The sequence below is a fragment of the Octodon degus genome, unplaced genomic scaffold (assembly GCF_000260255.1).
Source record: "Octodon degus isolate 3935 unplaced genomic scaffold, OctDeg1.0 scaffold00137, whole genome shotgun sequence".
Taxonomy (NCBI): Eukaryota; Metazoa; Chordata; class Mammalia; order Rodentia; family Octodontidae; genus Octodon; species Octodon degus.
The window spans coordinates 949,366-971,999 of record NW_004524713.1 but is presented as its reverse complement, the minus strand read 5'-3'; the positions used below and the strand labels follow the sequence as shown (position 1 = coordinate 971,999).

Here is a 22,634-nt window from a genome sequence, read left to right as displayed (position 1 = left end):
ATGATTTTAGTGGACTGCTAAGTAATTTGAACCATGGGAAAGAGACTCAGGGAAGGAGATGTAATTATCAAGGTTCCAGTGTTTTTCAGAAATATAGTGCAGGAACAGGAAATGTTCAAAGGAAGAAACACTCCTAAATGCTACTCTTCCCATATTCTGCCAGAAAATTCCACTGACCAAGCTCAGGTAACAGTCAGATGATTTGAAGCCATATGATGCAATCCATTGGAGGTCTGTTTGCAAGATGGTCTGGGTGTACTAGTAAAGTTGGTACCACATGGACAATTCCAGGTTCTCCTGTCAGTGGAAGCAGTAGTCAAGCCCCCTAGGATCATGGCTGCAGTGACCTCAGAGTTCCTGGATGGATGAGCATGGTGAATGGAATGCTTCAGAACTGGTTCCCTGCTTGGCTTTTCTCAATTAGGGTTCTCAGGGACACTCTTCTCAGATGAAATCTTAATACTTTTGTATCCTTGAGGTTGAAATAGGTGGAGTATTGATGATACCTATGGTTCCTCCAAGGCATCTTTCTTCTTGTCCTTGTACAAAATACTTGCTTGTGTGTGTGTGTGTGTGTGTGTGTGTGTGTGTGTGTTAATGTCTTAAAGAGACATACATCATTTGGCCCCAAGATTACACATCATTTCTTTGGGGTAAAATTTAAATATTTCACATTGTATGCTCTGCTCGATCAGTCTTTCATTCATTCATTCGTTCATTCATTCATTCATTCTTTCCTTCTGTACCAGGGATCTAACTCAGGACCTTGTGCTTGCCAGGCAGGCACTTATGCTGCTGATCTATCACCTCAGCCCATATACTCTGCTTTTTGTCCAAGATTCTTTCTGTAAATCTGGCTGAGAACAGGCAACAGTGCTCATACCATAGCCTGAATCTTGAAATAACCTCTAATAGGTCAATCAGTCCACTGACATTAATGTTAGTCTCATGCAAAGTCTGAGGACATGGATGAAATGTAGACAATTTTTTACATGATTGGAACACACATGGCCTCTAGTTCAACAGTCAGGGAGCCCTTTGTTCCCAACTGAAACATGAGCCTGGGCTCTATTGCTGCATTCTCATCAGCGCTCCGTTCTTCGGGGAGCAAGGAACAGAACCATCCACCAGGGTTTGAATGCATATTCTAAGGATTCCATGACCTAGATCTCTCCACATTTCCAAACCATTTCAAAAGGCTTCTAAGTTATAATGATGGCAGAACTCTACTGTTTTGATGCCAGTTTCTTGTTCTGGTCATTATTCCATCCTTGGTGGAAGGGATGGAATACTTCCACATTCAACCCCCACAAATTAAAGAATGAAAGGTTTAATTTGCTTCATGGGTTCAAGGAATTTATTTCTCACTCAGTTGGCTCTAACATAGAAGTGTCATGGCCATAGTGCAGGGAGGAGCAAAATTGCTGAGCTTATGGGAACAGAGCAAAGAAAGAATTCCAGAGAGACAGGATACAGTGACCATGTCATGGTACCCAGACGCACTAAAAAGTATATATCAATAATCTGGTTGGTATTTCTTAATTTAAGTTAATATCTCATGAGTAATAGTGAGATTAAGATAGAATGACCACTCAGGGAAGAAGAAACATGAATCTGGGAGACCACTCCAGGTGAAGAACTCATACACATTCTGATGCTTCTGTTGCCAGACACTCGTGTTCATCACTCTTGTGCATGCATGCTTCCTCTTACCCCTTTCAAGGGACGCATACATGGTTTCCATGGAGTTCAGGTCTCTCTCATGTGCATGTGACCCAGACGACGCACTCTCCGTTCCGTGTCTCTAGGGCAATCAAGTTTTTATATCTAAAATCAAGTTCATGTTTACTTGTATTCAGTGTGGTCTCTGGCAGTATTCTCACTGAGAACTGTCATTCTACACCTATTCAGAACTAGAACAACAGGAGTGACGACCAATACCTCCCTCTCTCTTGCTTAACATTTTTTTTTTCTTTGTGACCACATCATGAGGACTTTTCACCTGCAAAATGAAACTCGCAAATTTGCCTACGTCTCAGCCTCTACTACTTTTCTACTTCCACCTCTATTCACTCTACTACTGTATTTTTTGTTGTGTCTTCACCATGGCTGCTCTGGTCTAGTCTATTGTCATCTCATGCCCAGTCATGTCACACTGTTACTTTATCTTCCAAGTTAGTCTTTTCACTTATATCCCTGCCCTGAATTATTCTCTTTGCTAGAAAATCTTTTTTAAAGGCAGATCTGATCATGTTACTCTCCAACCTAAAACCTGCAGCTCAGTCTGTCCTTAATAAGGTCCAAAAAGTAGGGATAAGGTTTAAAGTTAGAAACAGGCTTCCTGTTCCTTTCTTTATATTTTTTCTTCAATATTTGAGATTTTATTGGTTGTGTTGAGGATCAGTACGCATGATTCACTTTGTACACAATTCTTAACACACATACCAAATGAAGCCATGTATTGCTTTTTCATTATTCCAGTGACATTCCAGCTTCCAATTTATGGAAAATGTTCTATTTCTTATCCAGGCTTATCTCCTGTCACTTGTTTTCAGTGTTTTAGGCCCAGTGGTCTATTGAATCCCCATCCATTTCCTTCTTCCAAAATATTTCTGGATAAAATGTTCCCCTTCCTGCCCTCCCCTCATCTCCCCAACACTTTCTATTTCATTCTTTTTTTCTTCTTCAATATTTGAGGATATATATATATATTATATTAGGATTTAGTCACTCCACTTCCTTAAAGCAAATTTCCATACTTTTCTTCTATTACATCATAGAAATATATAAATATATATATTTGAGGCAGGGTCTTGCTTGGTAGGATAGCCTTGAACTCATTATGTATCACAGTATGGCCTCAAACTCACAGTGATCTTCCTGCTTCAATGTCCCATGTTCTTGGATTATAGGCATGTGCCACATGTCCAGTGGTCATAGTTCCCTGCTGTTCTTCATCTTCCCTTTATCGTACATATCACTTGTAAGTTTTATGTTCCTGTGAAAATCACCAATGAATATCTTCCATCCTTGCAATGTTGTAAGTATCATGAGGAGCCTTTTGTTTTCAATAGTGTACCAAGTCATAGACAGAATGTTTGTGCCACCCCTAAAATGCGTATGATGAAGCCCTAATCCCTAATATTAGTCAGCTTGGGCTACTGTAATAAAATAATGCAGCCTGAGTGGCTTAAATGGCAAGTTTCAGTTCTGAAACTGAAGTCCAAGTTCAAAATGTGCACATGGGCAGGTGCTGGGGGGAAGCCTCGATCTGCACACATCACCCTCTTGCTTTGTATTCACAAGAACTATAGCCTATGTGTGCATGGAGAGGCGTGACAGCTCTCTCTCTCTCTCTCTCTCTCTCTCTCTCTCTCTCTCTCTCTCTCTCTCTCTCTGTCTCTCTCATAAAGCCACCAATTCCATCAGATTAGATCCCCACCTTTATGGCCTCATTTAACCTTAATCACCTACTAAAACCCTATTTCCATAGTCATATTAGGAGTCAGAACCTCACCATGTGAAAGGAGAATGGGGCATACACGATTTTGTTCATGGCAACTGCATCTGGAAATATGGTTTTTAGGAGGCATGTGAGGTAGAATGACATCTTCAAGAGAAGTCCTTACATAATTAAACTCTGCCTAATATACAGAAAGAGGGCTACATATATCTCTCTTCTTTTTCTACACCATGCAAAAGTTACTGGGAGGAGGTGGCTGTTGCAAGCCATAAAGTAAACTCTAACCCAAAACTGACCCTGTTAGCATGCTAATTTTGTGCTACCAGCCTCCCAAACTACAAGAAAATGAATATTTTCTATTTAAGCCAACAAGCCTATGGTATTTTCTTATGACTAACATTTATAGCTTCCTACAGCACAGGTACAAAATGGGTTTTCTGCAAGTGCTGCAGAATGATGAGATGGATGAATTGGGAAATGAATGAATGAATGAATATTGACAAACCTGTGGAAGTCCCTCCCTTTCAGGATTTAAGTCCATTTCTTGTTCTGGATTCTGGATTTTGGACCATAGCTTAACCCTCTTCTTAAAATTCTAGGCAAATTACTCTGCCCTCTTTAAGGCATCAAATTGTGTATGGCACAGATTCATAGTGTAAACTTTTGCTGGAGGGTTCTCCATCACATGCAGGAGTGGGGACCCCACAGTTGGGATCTTTATGGATCACCTTCAGGTGGACCTACTGAAATATCTGGGGAGAGCATAGCAGAAGGGGCCAGCAAATAGGGTAGAATGCCACTGCGTGGTCCTCTCACATTGGCATTTGTCTTTCACTTAGTAATCAAAGATGTTTCCTGTGTCTCCAAATGGGACTTCTCATAGAACTTAATATCCAAATCAGCAGTCTGGTGTTTGGAGGGTTTTTTTTTGGTACCAGGAATTGAATTTAGAACCTTGCACTTGCCAGGCAGGCTCTGTCCCACTGAGCTGTGTTCCCAGCCCCCAAAACATTGAACGCTTCATGAATTTGCGTGTGATCCGTGCACAGGGGCCATGCTAATCTCCTCCATATCACTCAGTTTTAGTGCTGCCCACGGATGCACCAACTCAGCAGGTTGGATTTGACGTGTCCTGAACACATTCCTGTCTACACTGATAATACTTCCTGGGAAGCAGGAACTCCTCGGCAGTGGGTGTTGGGGTGTTCTCGACCTCCTTTGTCCAGTCTGGTGAAACCCCTTCAAAGCAATAGAGGTCTTTGATGCCAGCCATCTCCTAGCATCAGACAGTAGGCCTTTCAAACTGAAGGAGAAACTCCCTCGCCTCTGGAGACACAGACAGAGAGAGGGCCGAGTTTGAAGATTTCAAAGTCAGTGTTCTCTTTGGGAATTCCTCAGAACAAAGGCACTGCAGCCATTTAGCAATTTGCCTTTCTTTTTTTCTGGGTTCTTCTCCTGGCCTTTTATGTTATCCCTTTCCTTCCTTTCCAGCCTTGCTGGTTTTGTCCCCTTTCCTTTCATCTTTTGTTTTTCCTTCCGCCTTTCTGACCTTACTTACTTCATTCCTGTATCTCTCTACCAGTCTGCATTTTGAAATTCTGTGGAAATGTGGCTACTACCAAAACCATAGTTGCAAATGAAGCATCAGACAAGGGATTAGAGGGCTTGACTGCAGTGTTGGCTGGTTTGCAGCAAGTCATAGGATTTGTTTGGAGGCTTCATGTTTCCTGCGGTGAAATGGGGATGTGGTGCTTAGTGATCCGTATGTCACCAGTGCCATGGTTGTACCTACTAAGATCCTGCATGACCCTCACTGCTGTGCTCTTGCTGCAGGCTGGTCCCCGAAACCCTTAGTACTGGCCTCCTTCACTGCCTGTATTTGCATTTTCCACACTATAATTAGTTATTCTTAACAAAGTAATTTAATTTGAACACGTCAGCTTCCTGGTTAAGGACTTTCAGTGATAATGCTTGCCATTAGGATAAATTCCAAATTCTTAAATGTGATTTTCAAGATTTTTTTTTCCTGCAGCTTCATTTCTTTCAACTTCCCTTTTACAAGCTCCTTTGTAACCACACTAGACTTTCTGTTGCTCAAAAGCCAATCCTCCCTCTGGCTTCCAGCACATCCTCCTTCTCTTAGCCAGGACACTTTGCTCCTGCCTTTCCTCTGCAACCCCACCCTGATCTGCTTTCTTTGTTAATTTTTATTCATCCTTAGGGTCTCTGTTTAAACAACATCTCCTCCAGGGAGTCTGCCTTAAGTCTCCAGAGGGGTGTAATGATCTTTCTTGGTACTCCCTTAGAAATCTAGATGTTGCTATTACAGAAGTGTTGCACAGTGTTGGAGTTGTATGAACGTGAGTCCTATCAAAGTGTCAATCACTTGAAGTACAATCTAATTTTTCACCACCACATCCAAAGTGGCTAGCGAAATGCCTGGGACTTAGCACAATAGATGTTGAATAAATGAATAATGGGGCCGGGGAGATGGCTCAGTGGGATAAGCGCTTCCCTGGCAAGTACGAGGACCTGAGTTCAATCCCTGGTTCCGCCAAAAAAATAAATAAATAATAAATAAATAAATAAATAAGCCAATGTCCTACCTGGGCCTAGACTAATGGTGTGTTGGTCTATATCCTCAGTGGGTCAGGGAGGAAGTTTTGGATTTGAGATGACCAGGTCTGGTCCTGTAGGGGCTGCAGGTGGGTCAAGCCCTAATCTCAGCCCCATTGCTACCCTGTAGCAGCAGCTGAGGCGACGCAGGAGACAGTGGAGTCCCTGATGCAGAAGTTCAAGGAGAGTTTCCGCACAAACATGCCCATCGAGATTGGCCAGCTGCAGCCAGCCCCACGCACCTCGTCGGCAGGGAAGCGGAAGCGGAGGAGCAAGTCTCGAGGTAGGCCCTCCTGGCCCTCTGGCTGGAAAGACAGCAGGCTGTCTCAGGGTTCTAAAGACGATGCCGGGAAAGCTTCATTCTTTGTTTCCCTTGTTCGTAGAACTCTCGTTAATTTCTCCCTGACAAATTCTCTAGAATTTGAGACTGCAGACCTGTGTCTCTGGCGGTGGAACTTACTCCTCCAAATCCCAACTGCCTCATCTGACAGTAGTAGATCCTCCACATTTTAGACTGACTGAGAAGATGAGTGACAATCTATTGAAAGCTTCTGTCACAAGGACCTTCAAAGAGTGGATGCTCTTTCAGTTGGGATTGGTGTTACTCTGAGTCCCGGTTGTCTATTTCATAAAATGGAGATCCTTGCAACGGAAGACTGCTGTGAGGGTCTAGTGAAATGCTGAAGTCAGACCACTAGAAACTAAAAAATAACATGCCTTCTTATGTTGTCTTTCATGTGAACATTCAGAGCCCCTCAAAAATTCACTCAGCCTCATGTGTCTGTCTTTACTCCTTCGTACTAAGGCTCTCCTCCTGCGTCCTCCCTCTGAACACCTAGCCCACCAATGCCGACTGCAGCGCTATAACCTCCCCTCTCCTTCACTACTTATCTGATTTCATTTCTTAGTATCACATCCTAAACATTTTTATTACACTGAATTTTTTCCAAGATGCCCATGTTATGCTCCATAATTTTCTTAAGCAGATGCCTAGTATTAGGCATTAAGGTAGTTCCTAATAGTTTATCACTATGAACAATGCTACTTAGAGGTTCATTGATTTTATTATTTTTTATTCATTTTTTGCAGAAAATTTATCCTTCATTTTGTACTATTCTGTTACAGCAGAATGATGATAATGAATCTCTATAACTTGACCCGTACTTTGGAAATCAGAGTATTTTAATACACAAGTTTGATTAGCCTCTAGAACGTGAAAGGATTCAGGGCTGTCTCCTCAGTGTTGATCAAATTGGCTCTTTTTTTGCCACCAGGATGATCATAGTCATTTCTTGCCTCCTCCTTGAATTATACTTTTCTTGTGATTCAGTCTCTGCAACACAGCCAGAAGAACAGTTTTAGAAATTAAAAAACAGAGAAGATCATGTTGGGGATTAAAAACCTTTTGGTAGTTTCCTCTGCTTCTTAGAGTGCAATCTAAACTGCATTCCAGGACATATAGGCCTTCTAAGAGCTGAGTCCTGCCGCCTTCTCTGACATCACACTCTCGTCCTTCCATGTGCTCCCTCTAAAGCAGCTTCCCTCCTGTTCCAAGAAAACAGCTGGTAGTTCTCTCCTTTGCAGCCTGAAACCTTGCTGTTCTTTCCTCTTGCCATGTCTCTTTCTGTGCTTCCCCCTACACAGAATTGCTTGCCTGGCTGGCTCCTTCTCAACTTTCGGCTCTCAGCTCAAATGTCAGCCCCTCAGCAGCGCCTCCCCAGACTACCCAATCAAAGCTTTGGCTGCTTTGGACCTACCACTGTGCATTACCTCCCACACACAGTTCCTTGTGTCTTCAGCATAGTAGTTTAGTCTAAAGTCACTTTTTGCTCATTTACTATCTTTCTCAAATATGTACTCCATATCTATAAGCCTAATGCAGAGAACATGTTTCATGAATATTTGTGAAGGAATGAATTAATATCAAAGATCATTGGAAAGTGACTCAGTTGGATGCATTTTAAACTAATGATATAAAAGGGATCCATGCTGAACCAGAAATTCCAGAGTGTCCTACTCCCCCTGTAGACAGACTTCCTGACAAGTAGCACATCAAATATGCTCGAGCAGATGCTGTTAAAGCAACTACCAAAGCTACTCCGTAGCATTGTGATGTGATTTTGCTGCCACCATTAGATAAGATTTTGCAGGAGAGAATTAACAGTAGCATTGTATTCGCCTTCTGAACTCATTTACCACAGGCCAAGATTGCATGGACAAAAATACTCCATGGTCAAAACAAAATTTTGGAAAGTCTGTGCATTACGTCTTTCCCCCAGTGTTTTGTGAATGGATTTTGGTCTAGGAAAATCTCTGAGAAGTCCAGCAGCACTGGAAGCTGAGCTGCTTTGTTTAACTCAATGTCTGCAGTGCCATCTTGCCGACAGACTCTGTTTTTCCCCTGCAACATTTATTGACATCTTGCAGAACAGAAGCATCCTCAGAAACATAATTTTAGAAATGCTCCATTACCCCGCAGTAACCATCAAAAATCCCAAATACAATGATCTGAAATCTCATTCTTCTATTGTCTTTCCTCTCCCTGCCACTGAGGTGGCTGTGGGCCTTCTGGCCCACAGTGAGAGCACCTGGCCTTGCTCTGCTTCATTAGGCTCCACGCCCAGTCTGCGGTGCCCAGTGGTTCTCAGCAGATGGGATGGGTAGCTGAGAACCAGTGTCACGGAATTGAGCACATGGTTACAGAGCAGGCCCAATGTGTTTTTGGCACTGTGGCTTTCTCCTGAGAGGCCTGGTGGAGGCTGCAGTGCATCCTCCTTCATTAGGCACTGGGAGGCGAGGGGAGGACTTAATTGCTGCCTTCGTGTTTCTGACAAGGGTTTAGAAGGCAGCTGTTAAATAGCCACTCCCCAGTGTCCCCCAAGCAATGAAAAGGAGGAACTGGCCTTCCAATAAGGACGGGAAGATTTCTTCAGACAGGAGGAAGAACTTCCTGAGGCTCCTGCAGTTTAGACAGTTATTTTTAGAAGCTGGACTTTCTATTTGACATTTAAGTCCACCATTGGCTAACTGGATAATCTTAAACACATAATAAGATTTATGCATGGCCTCAGTTTCCTCCTCTGTAAAAAAAAAAAAGAACTAATAATTCCGGCCTTCCATGTGGGTGTGAAGTAATACTGAGGGTGTGTGGTGGTCCAGTGCCTCACGTGTGGTCCACCCTCAGTACGGAGTAGGATTGGAACTGCCATCAGAATGCTGCCCCTGTGGTATCCAGAGCTTCACAAGCCCATGTCCTGCTCTGCGTGCGGTTTGTCATCCCTCATCCAGGTCTGCACAGCAGCCTGTGCCTTCAGCCTTGCAGCCCGTGTTTCCATCTTCCACACTGACGATGAACAATCTTTTGAAAACACACTAACTCTGATTGTGTCACTCCTCCTGCCCAGAACACTTTTCTTCTACTCTGTCAAGTCTATTGAGGGCTTTTCTACCTGTTGAGGTGAAGTTTTCTGCAGGCAAGAAAAAGTGACCACAGCACTGTAGGGTCTACAGATGTTAGCTATAAGGGCCATCTTTGTGTTTCCACATTAGAAAAAAAGAATGTCATTCTCTTTCTTTAGTGCAAGCCATGTGACATTATTTGTCCATGAGGTAGCTGAAAATTTGCTGCAGTCTTGACAAAATATATTCTAAGAAGACCAGCTAGGGTAGTAGAGAAGGGATGGCTATGGTACCTTCTTCCAAGGCTTTCCATAGGATCAAATAAAATAATGCTCATAAAGCTTTCAGCACAGGGCTAGGTAAATAAAACACACTGAACATATGTTCCTATTATTTATTATTCTTTGTATGGGTATTATGATTATTTTAGTATTAGAACCCCATAGATATATATTTACCCAGCTAGAAGCAAGAACCTATAAGAAGAAGGTCACGCTAATCAGATCAAAAAGCTGCCATTGCCTGCTATTTAAGGCTTCTTCCAAGCCTGTACTGTACTCTACCTTTCCTGGTTGGGTCCCCAGGCCATGGTATTTACAGCTTCCAGCATGTAGGCCATTTCTCCCCATCCCATGCACCTAGCTCTTGAAGGCTGAGGAATGATCATGCTGTGCTTGAATGGCCCACGCCTCCACCTCTCTTCCTCCTTCAGACAGAAAATTGCTGCTCACTTTCCAGGGTTTTCTCCATGAGGCGCTTCCTTAGCCCTTTGCTCCACTGAGTGGTGAGTCTGCCTTGAAGCCACATAGTACCATCACAGCCTTTACTGTCCTTCACTCTAAATACATGTGGACATATCTGTCACCTTCTTCAACTCACACAATTTCATGATGAGAAGGACAGTGATTTGTACTTTCGATATCCCCAATACCTAAGAAACAAATGGCATTGGGTAGTAACCCCCTGAGTGGAAGAATACATGTGTGGGTGTATGGGTGGATGGAATGAGGTAGGTGGGAAGTCCATGGTATGCGAAAGGAGGCAGATGCAATGCAATGAGGCCTTTGATCTACTGAGTATTTAATGTGATCTAGGCACTGAACTTACCACAGATATTGTTTTACTATAATCTCCCAATAACTCTGTAAGGTAAGTACCATAATTTTCCCCTTTCAACAAAGAAATGAACTCAAATCTTATACAGCCCAACGTTACTCAACTAGTTGATTGTGCTGCGATATATTTAAAGCCCAGTAATTCTCAACTCAAAGCCCATATCTGTGTTCCTAATCAACTTCAGTTCTACTCTTAGCTGGCTAAGAACTTTGTGAAAGTAAATCAGACTTGTCTTAGAAGGAAATACATGTGAGTTTCTCTTTCCTTTGCAACTTTTCTAGGTCACTAAGGCTGCTATGAGAGTGTTTAGGAGCTACAAGTTTCCATAAATCAAGGTATCCTCAGCTAACAGTCAGGGTTTCCTACTCTGTGACCAGGGGCCAGCCTTCTGCCCTCAAGAGCCCCTAGTGTTTATGCCACTGAACTGTGCTCTGTGGCTATTTTAGGTTATCTATCCTGCTTTTTTGGCTATCCCACCCAGATCTCTGCCCACCATCACTTAACAGATCTTGAAGAAAGCAAAGTATTAGACATTCATGGCACAAAGAATACATGAAAGTAATATGGGCTGGGTTGGCATGTTTATTAAACTGGAAGAATAATTAAAGAAGGCTTTACAGAGGAAGTGATCCTTAATTAATGCATTGATATGAGACAGGAAGAGAGCTTGGAAAGACATTGCTGATAGAAGAAAGAACAATATGCAAATCCGCATTGTGGGTGAAACTACGCAGGGCACGATGGGAATATCTGGAAGAAAGTCTAAGCCAGGTAGATGATGGTAGGGTGAGACGGCACATGAGCCTCCAACAGAATCTGGTCCTGGGCTGCTCGCCTGGGCTTTCCTGAGGAGGAGAGGAAACTTCTGGCTTCCTTGCTTTTCCTGGTAGATAAGCTCCAGTAGACATCTTTTGTTGTGGGACCCTGTCTCTGGGATGAAAGCTTATATTAACATGTACATTTTGTATGAATAATTGGGCATAAATTATTCACTTACTTGGAAAAGATAGCCAAAACCAGTAATGATTGTAAATTAGTTGCCTTAATGCATTGTTGCACTGCTTAAATAGGGAACAGGCAGCCTGGGGTTCTGTCTTTGTTTGTTTGGTTCCCTTCTTAGTTTTGTTGATCTCTTAGTCCCTGTAACAGCCATTCTTTTCTGCTAAGGATTTTTTTTTTTTTTTTTTTTTTTTTTTTTTTTTTGTGGAATTCAAGCAAACCAGTGACAAGGTTACCAGAACCTATAAAACTACATACGACTTTTCATTTGGTGAAATTTTGTAGTCTTCATGGAGAAAATTTTGCTAAAGACAGTTTTAACCCTGAATCATCAAAACAAAATTTAAAATAAACTGTGAGTTACTTATAGGGCCAGCTACCTAGAAATTAACCCCAAGTTTATAATGAAATGGCCTGGGTTTTCACTTCTTTGTCATTTCTCCAGATTGAATTACCTCTCTGGTTTTCTCTATTTCCAATACCCAAGCTTTTGCATCAGAAGGAAACATTATTGCCGCTCTCTCCATGGAGTCCTTTCAGTGTTTTTCTAAATCAAGGTCTCATTGTTGTAGTCAGGGTTTGCAAGTGAATAGATTACACAGCACACATAATTTATAGGATTACTTTTCAATATTCACCCAAACAAAGTCAAATGCAGAAGAGTGCCAGAGAGCTGTCTGCACACGAGAGACCTGGGATGCAGCTGATGGACTGGATCCCGTGTCAATGTCCTGCACAAATCCAGCTAGAGGCCTAGAGCCGACAGTAATGTCTCATGCAAATCTGTATCAAGAATCTGTACTGGGAAGACCCAAAGCTCAGTGGCAGAAGCAGGAAAGTGTGTGCCAGTGGGGCAAAGGATCTGTGCCAGCCAGCTGAGGGATCTGCACTGGAGCCAAGAAGCAATGCCCAAGGTAAGAGCTCCTTGGAAAAGAACCACAGTCATCCTCAGAGTCAGGGAGAACCCAAGCCCCTCCAAGGAGCGGGAAAAGCTGAGTTCATATCAGGAAAACCAGCACAGAAGACTTCTCCAGGAGAAGCAACAGGACACCATCTTCCCTATCAGTTTTCTTTTTATACTTCTGTCAAGAATTCTCCGGTGGGCCTTCCACACCCAGAACCATGATGATTCAGTTCAGCTGGGTGTTACAAATTAACCATTAATCTCCCACACTTGTATACTTCCTCCAAGTTTTGATAATCTCCTCAATTCCCTGAACTATCTTTTACTTATTACCTTTCATTACAGTAATTTGTGGCTGCTTTTCATGTTCTCCCTTTGTAAATCTCCCCAAGTACAGCTACTATGTCCAGGCTGGGCCTTGCTCCAATTGACAAGCCTGGATCCTGACAACTGAAAGATGTTCAATTAATGTTTGAAGAATTAATGGATGATTAATCGATATGTCTGCATGATCTTGGATGAGATCCTCCAATCCCCAGACCTCAGTACCCCCACTGCAGAGGTTCTGTGGCTTTGAGGCGACTTTCTCAGGTTCTGAGCTGGAATAGGTATAGATTCATATCCTGACTGTGCCACTGGCTTGCTTATCTTTGGGAGATGACATATGCACCAAATGTCTATTACCTAATATGCAAATCATGCAACCATTAAACCATTCTCATAGGTAGGCTAGGGGGATTAGGGTTAATATATGTAAAGGCAACACTGAACATAGTAAGTTCTGAATAAATCTTCATTGTTCTTAATTTGGAAAGCAGAGGTGACAGGTTAGAAAAATTCCACAAATCTTCAACCTCAGAGTCTTAGACTGTAAATCTGATCTGGGAAGCACTGCTAGCTAGTGAAAAGGTTCTGAATTTGGAATCAAGGTTGGAAGCCTAATGCTGCCTTAAGTGAACCATAGAAACAGTTTCCTGTCCTTGAGACCACATCCCAGTTACTGAGACTGGGGATGTGACAGTACAGGCTGTTCTCATTCCCATCAATGTTATGAGAATATACAAATGGTACTAGCTTAGTACATTCCTTAGAAACCATCAGAATCGGTAAGCTGGAAACAAGTCTCATCCCAGCTGATTATATACTTGAGCAAACACAGAATCCTTTGATAGAGTCCTGAGGCTGTCTACTCATTCGTAACACAAGGTCAGGTTCATTTTACAAAGCACTGTGAAGTTTCACTCATGCTTCCTGGGCCTGACATAAAGGTGTATTATGTGGAAGGTTTAGAGAAGGAGCCGACCATGACTTGCAGGCAAAATGTGAATGGGTACTGCTCTGCTACAGAATATAAATTTTTACCAGGATACATTTATGTGCGTTCATTTATATGTTATCTGCGGCAGCTGACATGGTACAGAAACAACATTGGCTAGTATATGCCGACTATGTGGCCTTCAGTAGTGAAAATGCTTTAAAGCATGCTATAGATTCACTGCATACTGGAATCTTAGCATGTGCACCAATAAAGATGGGAGATAGCCACATCTTTATTAGGGGAGACTTTTCTCTAATTATCTGGCTGTACCAGTCTTGAGCAAAGTCCTCTCACAACATATGCAGCCAGGGCTGGTACTACTGCCAACGCAGTGATCCTAAAGCTGTGCTCCCCTGAGACAAGGGAGACCTAATCTGAAGTCAGAGCACATAGCTGCCTCTGTAAATCTTCCTGATGGGTCTTTCAGAGAAGTTTGCCTTCCTGAAAGTATATGTCTCCTGGAGGCTGCTTCCCTTGTCTATCTGAAATGTGTCACAGAGCACTCAGGTAATTCTGCCTCAGCTGAAGAGTAGAAGAGCAACCACGATTGGCTTTAGCAGAAAGCTCTAGACTAGTTCTTGGTTGTTGTAGTCAGCATTTTCAAGGAAATATGTTTAATGTAGGACACATAATTTACAGGATTATTTTTTAATATTCACCCAAAAATTAAATGCAGAAGAGTACCAGAGATCCATCCATGCAGTAGAGACCAAAAGACGCTAAGGGTCTTGATCCCATGGCAATGTCCTGAATGAGTCCAATTGAAGAGCTAGAACCCATGGCAACTCCTTCCAAAAGTCTAGATAGAGGTCTAGATCCCACAACAATGTTCCATTTAAGTCTTAGAGTTATGCACAGGGAAGGCCCAAAGGTCAGTGGTGGAAGCCAGAAGGTCTGTACCAAGGGGATGAAGGGTCTATGGCATAAGGCTGAAGGATCTGCACTGGAACCAGGAAGCAGTGCTCAGAATAAGGACCAGAGCTTCCTAGAAAAGAACTGCAGACTTCCTTAGCAATAGGGAGGACCTGTGCCCCTGGACAATGAGAACAGCTGTGTTCATGTAGGAAAAAGCAGCATGACAAGCTATCCTAGGAGAATCAGCAGCATTCCATCTCCTCCTTCGGTTCTCCTTTTATGGTGCTGGCAGTAATCGTCAGCTGGACTGTCGATATCCAGAGCCATGTTGATTCAGTTCAGCTGGAGGTTACAAATTGCCCACTAGTTAATCTACCATGTTGGTGAAGCCTGAAGAAATGAATCATGGGTAATTTTTTCACCATCCAGATGGTACAGTGCTATGGCAGTTAATGTTGCTTATAATAAAGCATCCTGAAAGGTAAAGAAACAACAGTGACCATTTAAAAAATTATAAAGTAATAATTATAATTATAAAATAAATAATTATTAGTGATAACATTATTAAATAGCCATTAATTAATTATTAAAATGTAAAATATTATAAATAAGTATGAAGAGCATCATTAATAAAATTTTAAAATAATATAAACTATTCATCAGGAGAGAAATACAAAGGACAATGAGAGAAGTCCAATCAGAAGTTAATAATGTCAACTGGACGATATTGGAATATTTTGCTGAATTCATGCACCTACAATATTTAAATGACAATGGAATAGCCATCTCTGACAAAACTAAACAAAAGGAATATAAATGAAGGACCATTTTGTATCTGCATATTCAAAATAGGCTAGATATACAGCTACTTTCTCTTAATTGAATGAATAGAAAGATTTGTACTAACAGTGTTTGTGGACAGGATATCATGTCTGCATCTCGTACTATGAATAACTACTATGAAGACAACAATATGTAATGAATTAATTATTGAAACTGTCCTACTAATTGGTTTTGAAACTGTCTCATTGCTATTTTGCTTCTCAATAAGATTATTTTAAAAAAGTTAATAGAGTTAAATTTGAAGACTTATAGAAATATTTCTAGTAGATCAAGTAGATGAAATATAATAATAATAATGCAGAAGAAAATACTATTAAAAAGATGACTGGATAAACATAGATAAAATTCTGCTGCAAGGAATTCAAAATGGAAGTTTTTCATTTTTTTTTAGGAAGTGAGAAATTCTCTTTCTGGATCTTGACATGTTAACGATCTCAGTCTTCTGGACTTGGCCCAATTTCCTGAAATTTCATCTGATCTTGAATGATGGCTCTTGGCAACACTTATGACTAAGCATAGCTTAATTTATTTTACCCTTAAGGGCATTTATTCCATACTAGAAGTGGGAGTAGAGAGAAGAACTCTGGATGCACTGAATCCAGATTTTATTTTATTTTGGATTTGGGTTTCATTCCCTTTTCCTTTTGGAGGAGAGAAGGGGGGTTCAGGTAGGTTGCACTTATGATGAACACGTTTAGAAAAAGTCACTGTTAAGGCAAAGTGTTTTTTTTTTTTAATGTCAACCTTTATTTCTTCTATTTGTGCTGTGAGTCATGGGAGCCATTCATTCAGAAGCTGTGCCAATTCTTGTTTCTGCAGCGAGAAGTGCTGTCCCCCAGATTGCTGCTGTGGCCTACTTGAGGGAATCTGCAGTGAGCCCCTCTGACAGCTGACTTCTGTAACTGCCCATTCTTGTTGGCTTACTGACGAAGCTGGCACAGAAGGGTTGGCAGAATCCCTTTAGTGGATTGTCGAGATGTTAGTAGTGCGCTTCATAGATTCTAAGATGGTGAAAGATCTCAAAGAAATTACTTTGTTTTCAGGCAGGACTGCATAGAAATAACTCCACAGCACAATCTGGGACACAGAAGCAGAAGAACTGCAAGTTTTTACTTAGACTAGATAACTTAGTGCCACACCTAGACTCTGCATCAAAATTAAAACTTGCAAAAAAAGCCCTGTGTGATGGCCCTGGCTCAATCCCTAGTGCCACAAACAAAACAAAACAATGACAAATATTAGCCCCACAGTCCCCTCATTTGCAGCAACCTGAGTAGAACTCGAGACCATGAAGTGACATAAGTTAGTACTGGAAATACAGAAATGCAAGTGTAATGTGACACCCCTGACATGTGGAATCTAAAATAGCAATCTCATAAAGTTTAGGATAGAATGGTGTTTCCAGAGGCTGGGGAGGGTAGAGGAAGGACAGAATGGGGAGAGGCTGATCAGAGGGTATGAAGTCATACTAAGAAAGGAAGAAGAGCCTCTGGGGTGCCCTGCACAGAGGTTGGATGCACATAACAGGTATACACTGTGCATTTCAACGAACTAAAAGGAAAGATTTTGAATTTTTTGACTATAAACAATGACTAATTTTTAAGGATCTAAATTTGCTCAACTCAGTATACTGTGCTATACACATGTGCAACAAAACATCCCCTGGTGTCCCATTAATACGTACAGTTTTTATGTCTCTGTGTATCAGTTAAGGGAAGGAAACTGTTCAAATGGAAGGAACAACTGGGATGAGGGATGGTGGGAAAGAAAGAAAGAAAGAAAGAAGAAACGGGAAAAAAATATATATATGTTTATACACAGGACAGCTTGGATAATTGCATTGCTGATTTCTGTTGGCCTATTTAAAGCACCAGGTATTGCTCACTATTATTCTTTTTCCTTTTTAATTTTTTGTAATTTTTGACCAAGTTTGCATGCTTATTTCTGATGCTCTGAACTAATTTGGAGACAAACATATGCAATATTGCAAATATTGTTCAATTCCTATCATTTTTGTTTAGTAAATTCTATTTTCTTTCTTTCTTTTGTTCCTCCTTCCTTCCTTTCTTTTTCTCTTTCTTTTTCTTTCTTTCTTCTTTCTTTGTGGTACCAGGGGCAGAACTTGGGACCTTGTGCTTGCCAAGCAATGCTTATTCTGCTGAACTATCTCCCCAGACCCTGTTTTGTCTCTTTCCTTTTCTTTTTCTTTTATTTTTGTACTATTTTGTTATTCTATTTAAAAAATTATTATTTTTTTAAAAGAAACTTAGACAGAGAAGGAGTTCCACAGTACCTCGACAGTTCATGTCTCGGTGATTGTACAGTGATTCCAACAGTGCCATATGCCAAGGGTCTCAGAGAGGGTCTAAACTTTTCAAAAATATAAGCTTCTTTTTTTTCGGGGGGGAAGGGTTACTAGGAATCAAACTCACAACCTCATGCTTGCCAAGAATGCCACTGGACCACTGAACTAGATCCCTGGCCCAACATCAGCTTCTGTGGTCCCTGCACAATTACACAGTAAGAGCAAAAGCTATCATACCTGATGCATGCAAAGACTCTAAGGAGCTACTGGAGCTGATTCCCACTTCCTAGATTCTAGCTCCTCCTGGTGCTTGTGTCTCAGCTGCAATCCCCTCACCCTGAGTCTTCAGTCTAACTTGGACTCATTCTTTCAACCAAATATCCATCCAACTGTGGGACACCATGCCAGTTTCTGGGCTGCAAGGGACAACTAGACATGTGGGATTTCCATACCTATGGGGCTCCAGGTGTATAGACCAAGAAATGAGTAGCCCATCAGTCACTCCAGCCATAAACTACAATGGCTGCACTACTACTGTGTGAGTGTACTGGAGCAGATGACCTTGCTTTGACCGTTGAAATTTTCCACCAAAATCTCTCAGGGTTTCTGTTGCTTTGCTATCACTGAAACCACCAATCTTTACACTTCCCCTACTAAAGATGAAATTATAAGAGGATAGCATCTGAGACTAGTATTTCAGCTTATTTTAATCTATTCCCTGCTTGGGGACATATAGCTGATAGGAAACAACAATTACTCGTCACTTACTTTGTACCAGTTAGTTTTGGGTTCCTGCATGTGTATTATTTTAGCAACTTTTCTTCTAATCTGAGAGAAGTGGATGCTTGGAAACACAAAGTTGCCTGAGCTCACACTGTGACTCAGTGGTGGTAATCCTATACCTGTCTGCTTCCAACACCACTGTCCTTTCTTCCACATTGTAGCTGTTCTGTGTTATAGTTTTTGCCTCCAGCTTTTGTATGTACTGTGCCTTGGGATTACTTCAGATACATATGCTTCTGCACAAAGACAGTCAATGACAAAAACAGCCCCTCTACTGAACACCCAAATTAGGCTGGTGGAATTTTTATTCATTTTCCTGATTAATTATTATTAAGAATAAGCCATCTGTATAAATTAGATTGTATGATTTTGTTGTAAACTTGTGTGCAATTTAACTTGAAGGCAACCAACCCTTATTCTCATTCCATGATGGAAAATGCTGGTTTGACCCCCAGAGTCTAATTGCCCCCACCACGTGTGAGAAACCCAAATGTAGCTACCCATTAAGGTTAAATGATGATATCACAACTTCCTCAGTTTGCATTTTACATCCAATTGAAAACACAAGCCCCTCGCCTCATTAATCCTTTGCAATCCAATTTTCCCCCCCTAAATGAAATGATCCTTTTGGGATACATTTATATCCTTTTAACAGCCGCCTGACAGTTCTGCTGATGGAGTTTGTATCCAACTTTGTTACTGGATAGTGACAACTTGCCCTGACCGATGTGTGTACATAATTATTCTCTCGCAGTTAGATTTAATTAATGCTTACCCTCGTCATGATCTTGCAGCTCGCGGGCTTTCTCTACAGGAGCAGTTAATGGCAAAAGGATTTCCTTCTGAGCCAACAGAGACTCCAAAAGGCTTTGGAAACTTTGGATTATTTTAGGAGGGGAGGAAATTTTTAAAATGTGCATCTGAGCATGATCATTGATTCTCTCTCCACATTAATGCCACCTGCTGACGAATTTGCGACTATTTATAGGGGTGGAGTTGCTCAACTTAATTTCAGAGGATCACTCTCGCTATTTTGAGTGCCTCCACAAACCCACAGGAAGGAGGCATATTTTTTAATAACATGGTTTGTAATCAAGGCAACGTGGCTTCATTTTGTTTGTATGTATATTAAAAAACATGCTTGTGTGTGTTTCTCTAACCGTCTCCCCAAATGCCACCCAGAGTTCAGTAACAAATTGCTGTATGAAAAAGGATATTAAGGAGAAATGACAGAGGAGACAAAGGGAGTATGGAAATAAGATTTGGAAAGAGATTATTAGGAAGTTTATAATAAGAAGAGGGAGTATGTACTTACCGAACCCCGCTAGATGGGAATACTTTACAAATAATCTGTCCCAGTCCATGCTTGTGAAATATTCATGTGCCATTTGCATTTTATTACCATATTAGCAATGCCTTGTGCTTGTAGTGAGCTTAACAGTTTACAACAAATTTTCATATGTATTTTCTCAGGTTATCTTTGCAATAACTCTGTGACGTGAACAAAGAACCACTCGCAGATGAGTAGACTGAGGCTGAGAAAGGGTGAATCATTTACTCCAGTTACATATTGGAAAGAAAAAGAACTTGGCACTGGCAGGACAGTGAAAGCCAAAAACAATGCCATCTTCACTGCTTTATGCCACCTCTCCTTTAAAAATTGCAGACAGGAAAGATTTATATGAGGACTCAAGTAGAAGTCCCTTGTGGCCTCCATTTGTCTTGCTAAAGCATCGGTATGAAAATACAGCCTGAGCTGAGAGTCATGTGATTCTGCTTACTTTAATGACTACATACAATATTAATGATCATTATTGCTGTGAGTTGTTACGAGATTTCATCTAGTAAATGCGCACAAGCTTCTAGTAAAACTGAGCCATTTTAAAACAGAAGGAAACATGTGATTTCTTTTGTAATAGCAGGTATGGCTTAAAGGCCTTGGCCTTGAACCTCCAAGAGGTCTAAAATGAAATAGAAAGAACTTTAGGACCGTGAAGTGGAAGGTGCACATGCAGATCCTGTAGTACTGTTGAGACAGGAAGGCATGGGAAGGAGAAACAACTTCTGCAATAGGAGGGAGGGGAAGATCTGGGAATCTGCTCTCAGGCTTACTGTGCCGGCTTACTGCTCTCAGAAAAGGTGCCCGTCCACTGCACCACAGCTGAAAATAAAAGCTTGAAGACACCTGAGAAATCTCCTGTTTTTATAAGTGAGAAACTGAGGCTAAAGAAAAAGAGTGGCTAAGCCAAGATTATGCACTGACCCAGATGCTTAAATGAACTGGAAGTCATGTCTCTCCAACGACTATAAATTCATTTAACTTCAACAAACATTCTTTGGGTATATGGTACATGCCAGGCATTTTGCTAACTGCTGCAATTACATCAACCTAACAAAGCATAGACAATGCATGTCATGGAGACAAGACGGAAAAATGTGGCTTCTCACTCTCATCTGCCACTGTGGGTGATAATGACATGAAGCCCAAGCCTAAGGAGTTCAGTCCATATGCAAAGAAGCTGACCTTGCAGAGAAAGACTAAGGAGAGATGGTGAGAAAGAGGTGTGGAAGGGGGGCACACAGCCTTAATTATAGCCTGATCTCTTTTCTTCCCTTCTAATAGTTAGACTTCTCTGAGTCCTAGAAATTAATATTTGCCTTGAAACTTGGGGGATAGAGCCAGTAGAAATACATTTACACATGATTGCCCAGGGCTTTAAAGTTTAAACTCACAACTATCATTTATTGTTATTGTATTCTTACCAAGTGCTTTCTCTGTATGGGGCACCAGTATATTATTTAATTAAATCTCTGCCATATATGTGGATATTATTATTATTATTTCTATTATTGCCAACTTTCAAATGAGAACATTGAGTCTCACAAGGCAAGGTCCTTCCTTATGAAATATCCTCTAATAACTTCACGGAACATCCTCTGATAACTAGATGAAAATCTTCATCCTCGGACCCTTTCCTTCTAGTGTGGAGCTAGGCAATCTCTGTTCTACCTGACTTCCAGATGTTTCTCATGCATGACTAAGTGAGAGAGACACTGCATTTGGACAATTTTACCATCCTTGGCTTCCTTTTCATGCAATTTCAGTGTCAGGGGACCTTGCAGCTCAATAATTTTATTCTGTTCATCAAGGCGCGTGCGTGTGTGTGTGTGCGCGCGCACACTCCCCCTAAGGTGGATAGCCTTCATACAATATAAGGGACAAAAAGAGGCTTACCCTTTCTGTCTCCCACCTTGTCCCTTTTACTGTTTCTGTAACCATGAATTGTTGCTTCTGTGCCATGTGTCACCCTACCTTGGCACCAGCCTTTTATGGACTGACACCTGTACAAATCGTGACCTAGATAAGCTTTTCTGCCTTTAATTTTGAGTGTCCAGTATTCTGTCTCAGCAACTAAAGAAAAGTAACTAAGATAGAACTTGGTACCAGAGAAGTGGGGTCATAGCTGTGACTATATCTGACCATATGGTCCAAGAGCTCTTGGGAATGCTTTGTGGGAAGAGTGGAGAAGTTCAGAGATGTTGCCTGAAACAGTAGAGCTGGTATGCCTTAAGTTGTTCTGTATGGGAGATTCTAGTCAGAGCTTAGAAAACCAGGAGTCTGATAAAAATCCTGCTAGTAAAGACCAGATTCAGAAGGTTTCAGCAGGAAAGAAGAACTGCATTGGCTATTGGCCTTCAGAACATGTGTGTCATGGTTTGGCAGAAAGTTTGTCTGCATTTTGCTCATGTGCAAAGACTTTTCCTGAGACTGAGATAAAGGGCATCAGACTAGTGAATCTGGAAGAAGAAATTTCAAGGCAGTTGCATATTGAGACAGTGGCATGGCTACCTTTGGGGGGTTTTAACCAGATTTATGTTGAGAATGAGAGCAAAGATCCCAGCAGAATAATTTCAAACATGAGTTGGGCCAGAAAGAGAGCTCTCATAATACTGTGGACTTCAAAGATATAGCACAGGAGAACTTGTTGGGTGAGAAGGAACAGTAGAATAGAAAAGATGGCCTGAAGGCATC

General features: G+C 41.4%; 1 protein-coding gene and 1 pseudogene across 3 annotated transcripts in view; one reads left to right on the top strand and one right to left on the bottom strand.

Moving 5' to 3' along the window:
* The window catches only part of Astn2 (astrotactin 2), a 1,030,147-nt gene that overhangs the window by 249,176 nt on the left and 758,337 nt on the right, over nucleotides 1-22,634 (top strand). For all 3 annotated transcript variants that reach the window (XM_023701575.1, XM_012516970.2, XM_023701576.1), the window contains exon 4: nucleotides 6,210-6,362. In XM_023701575.1, coding sequence (XP_023557343.1) covers nucleotides 6,210-6,362 — 153 coding nt within the window. The remainder of the gene's footprint in view (nucleotides 1-6,209; nucleotides 6,363-22,634) is intronic.
* LOC111812702 lies at nucleotides 4,468-4,567 on the bottom strand (annotated as a pseudogene).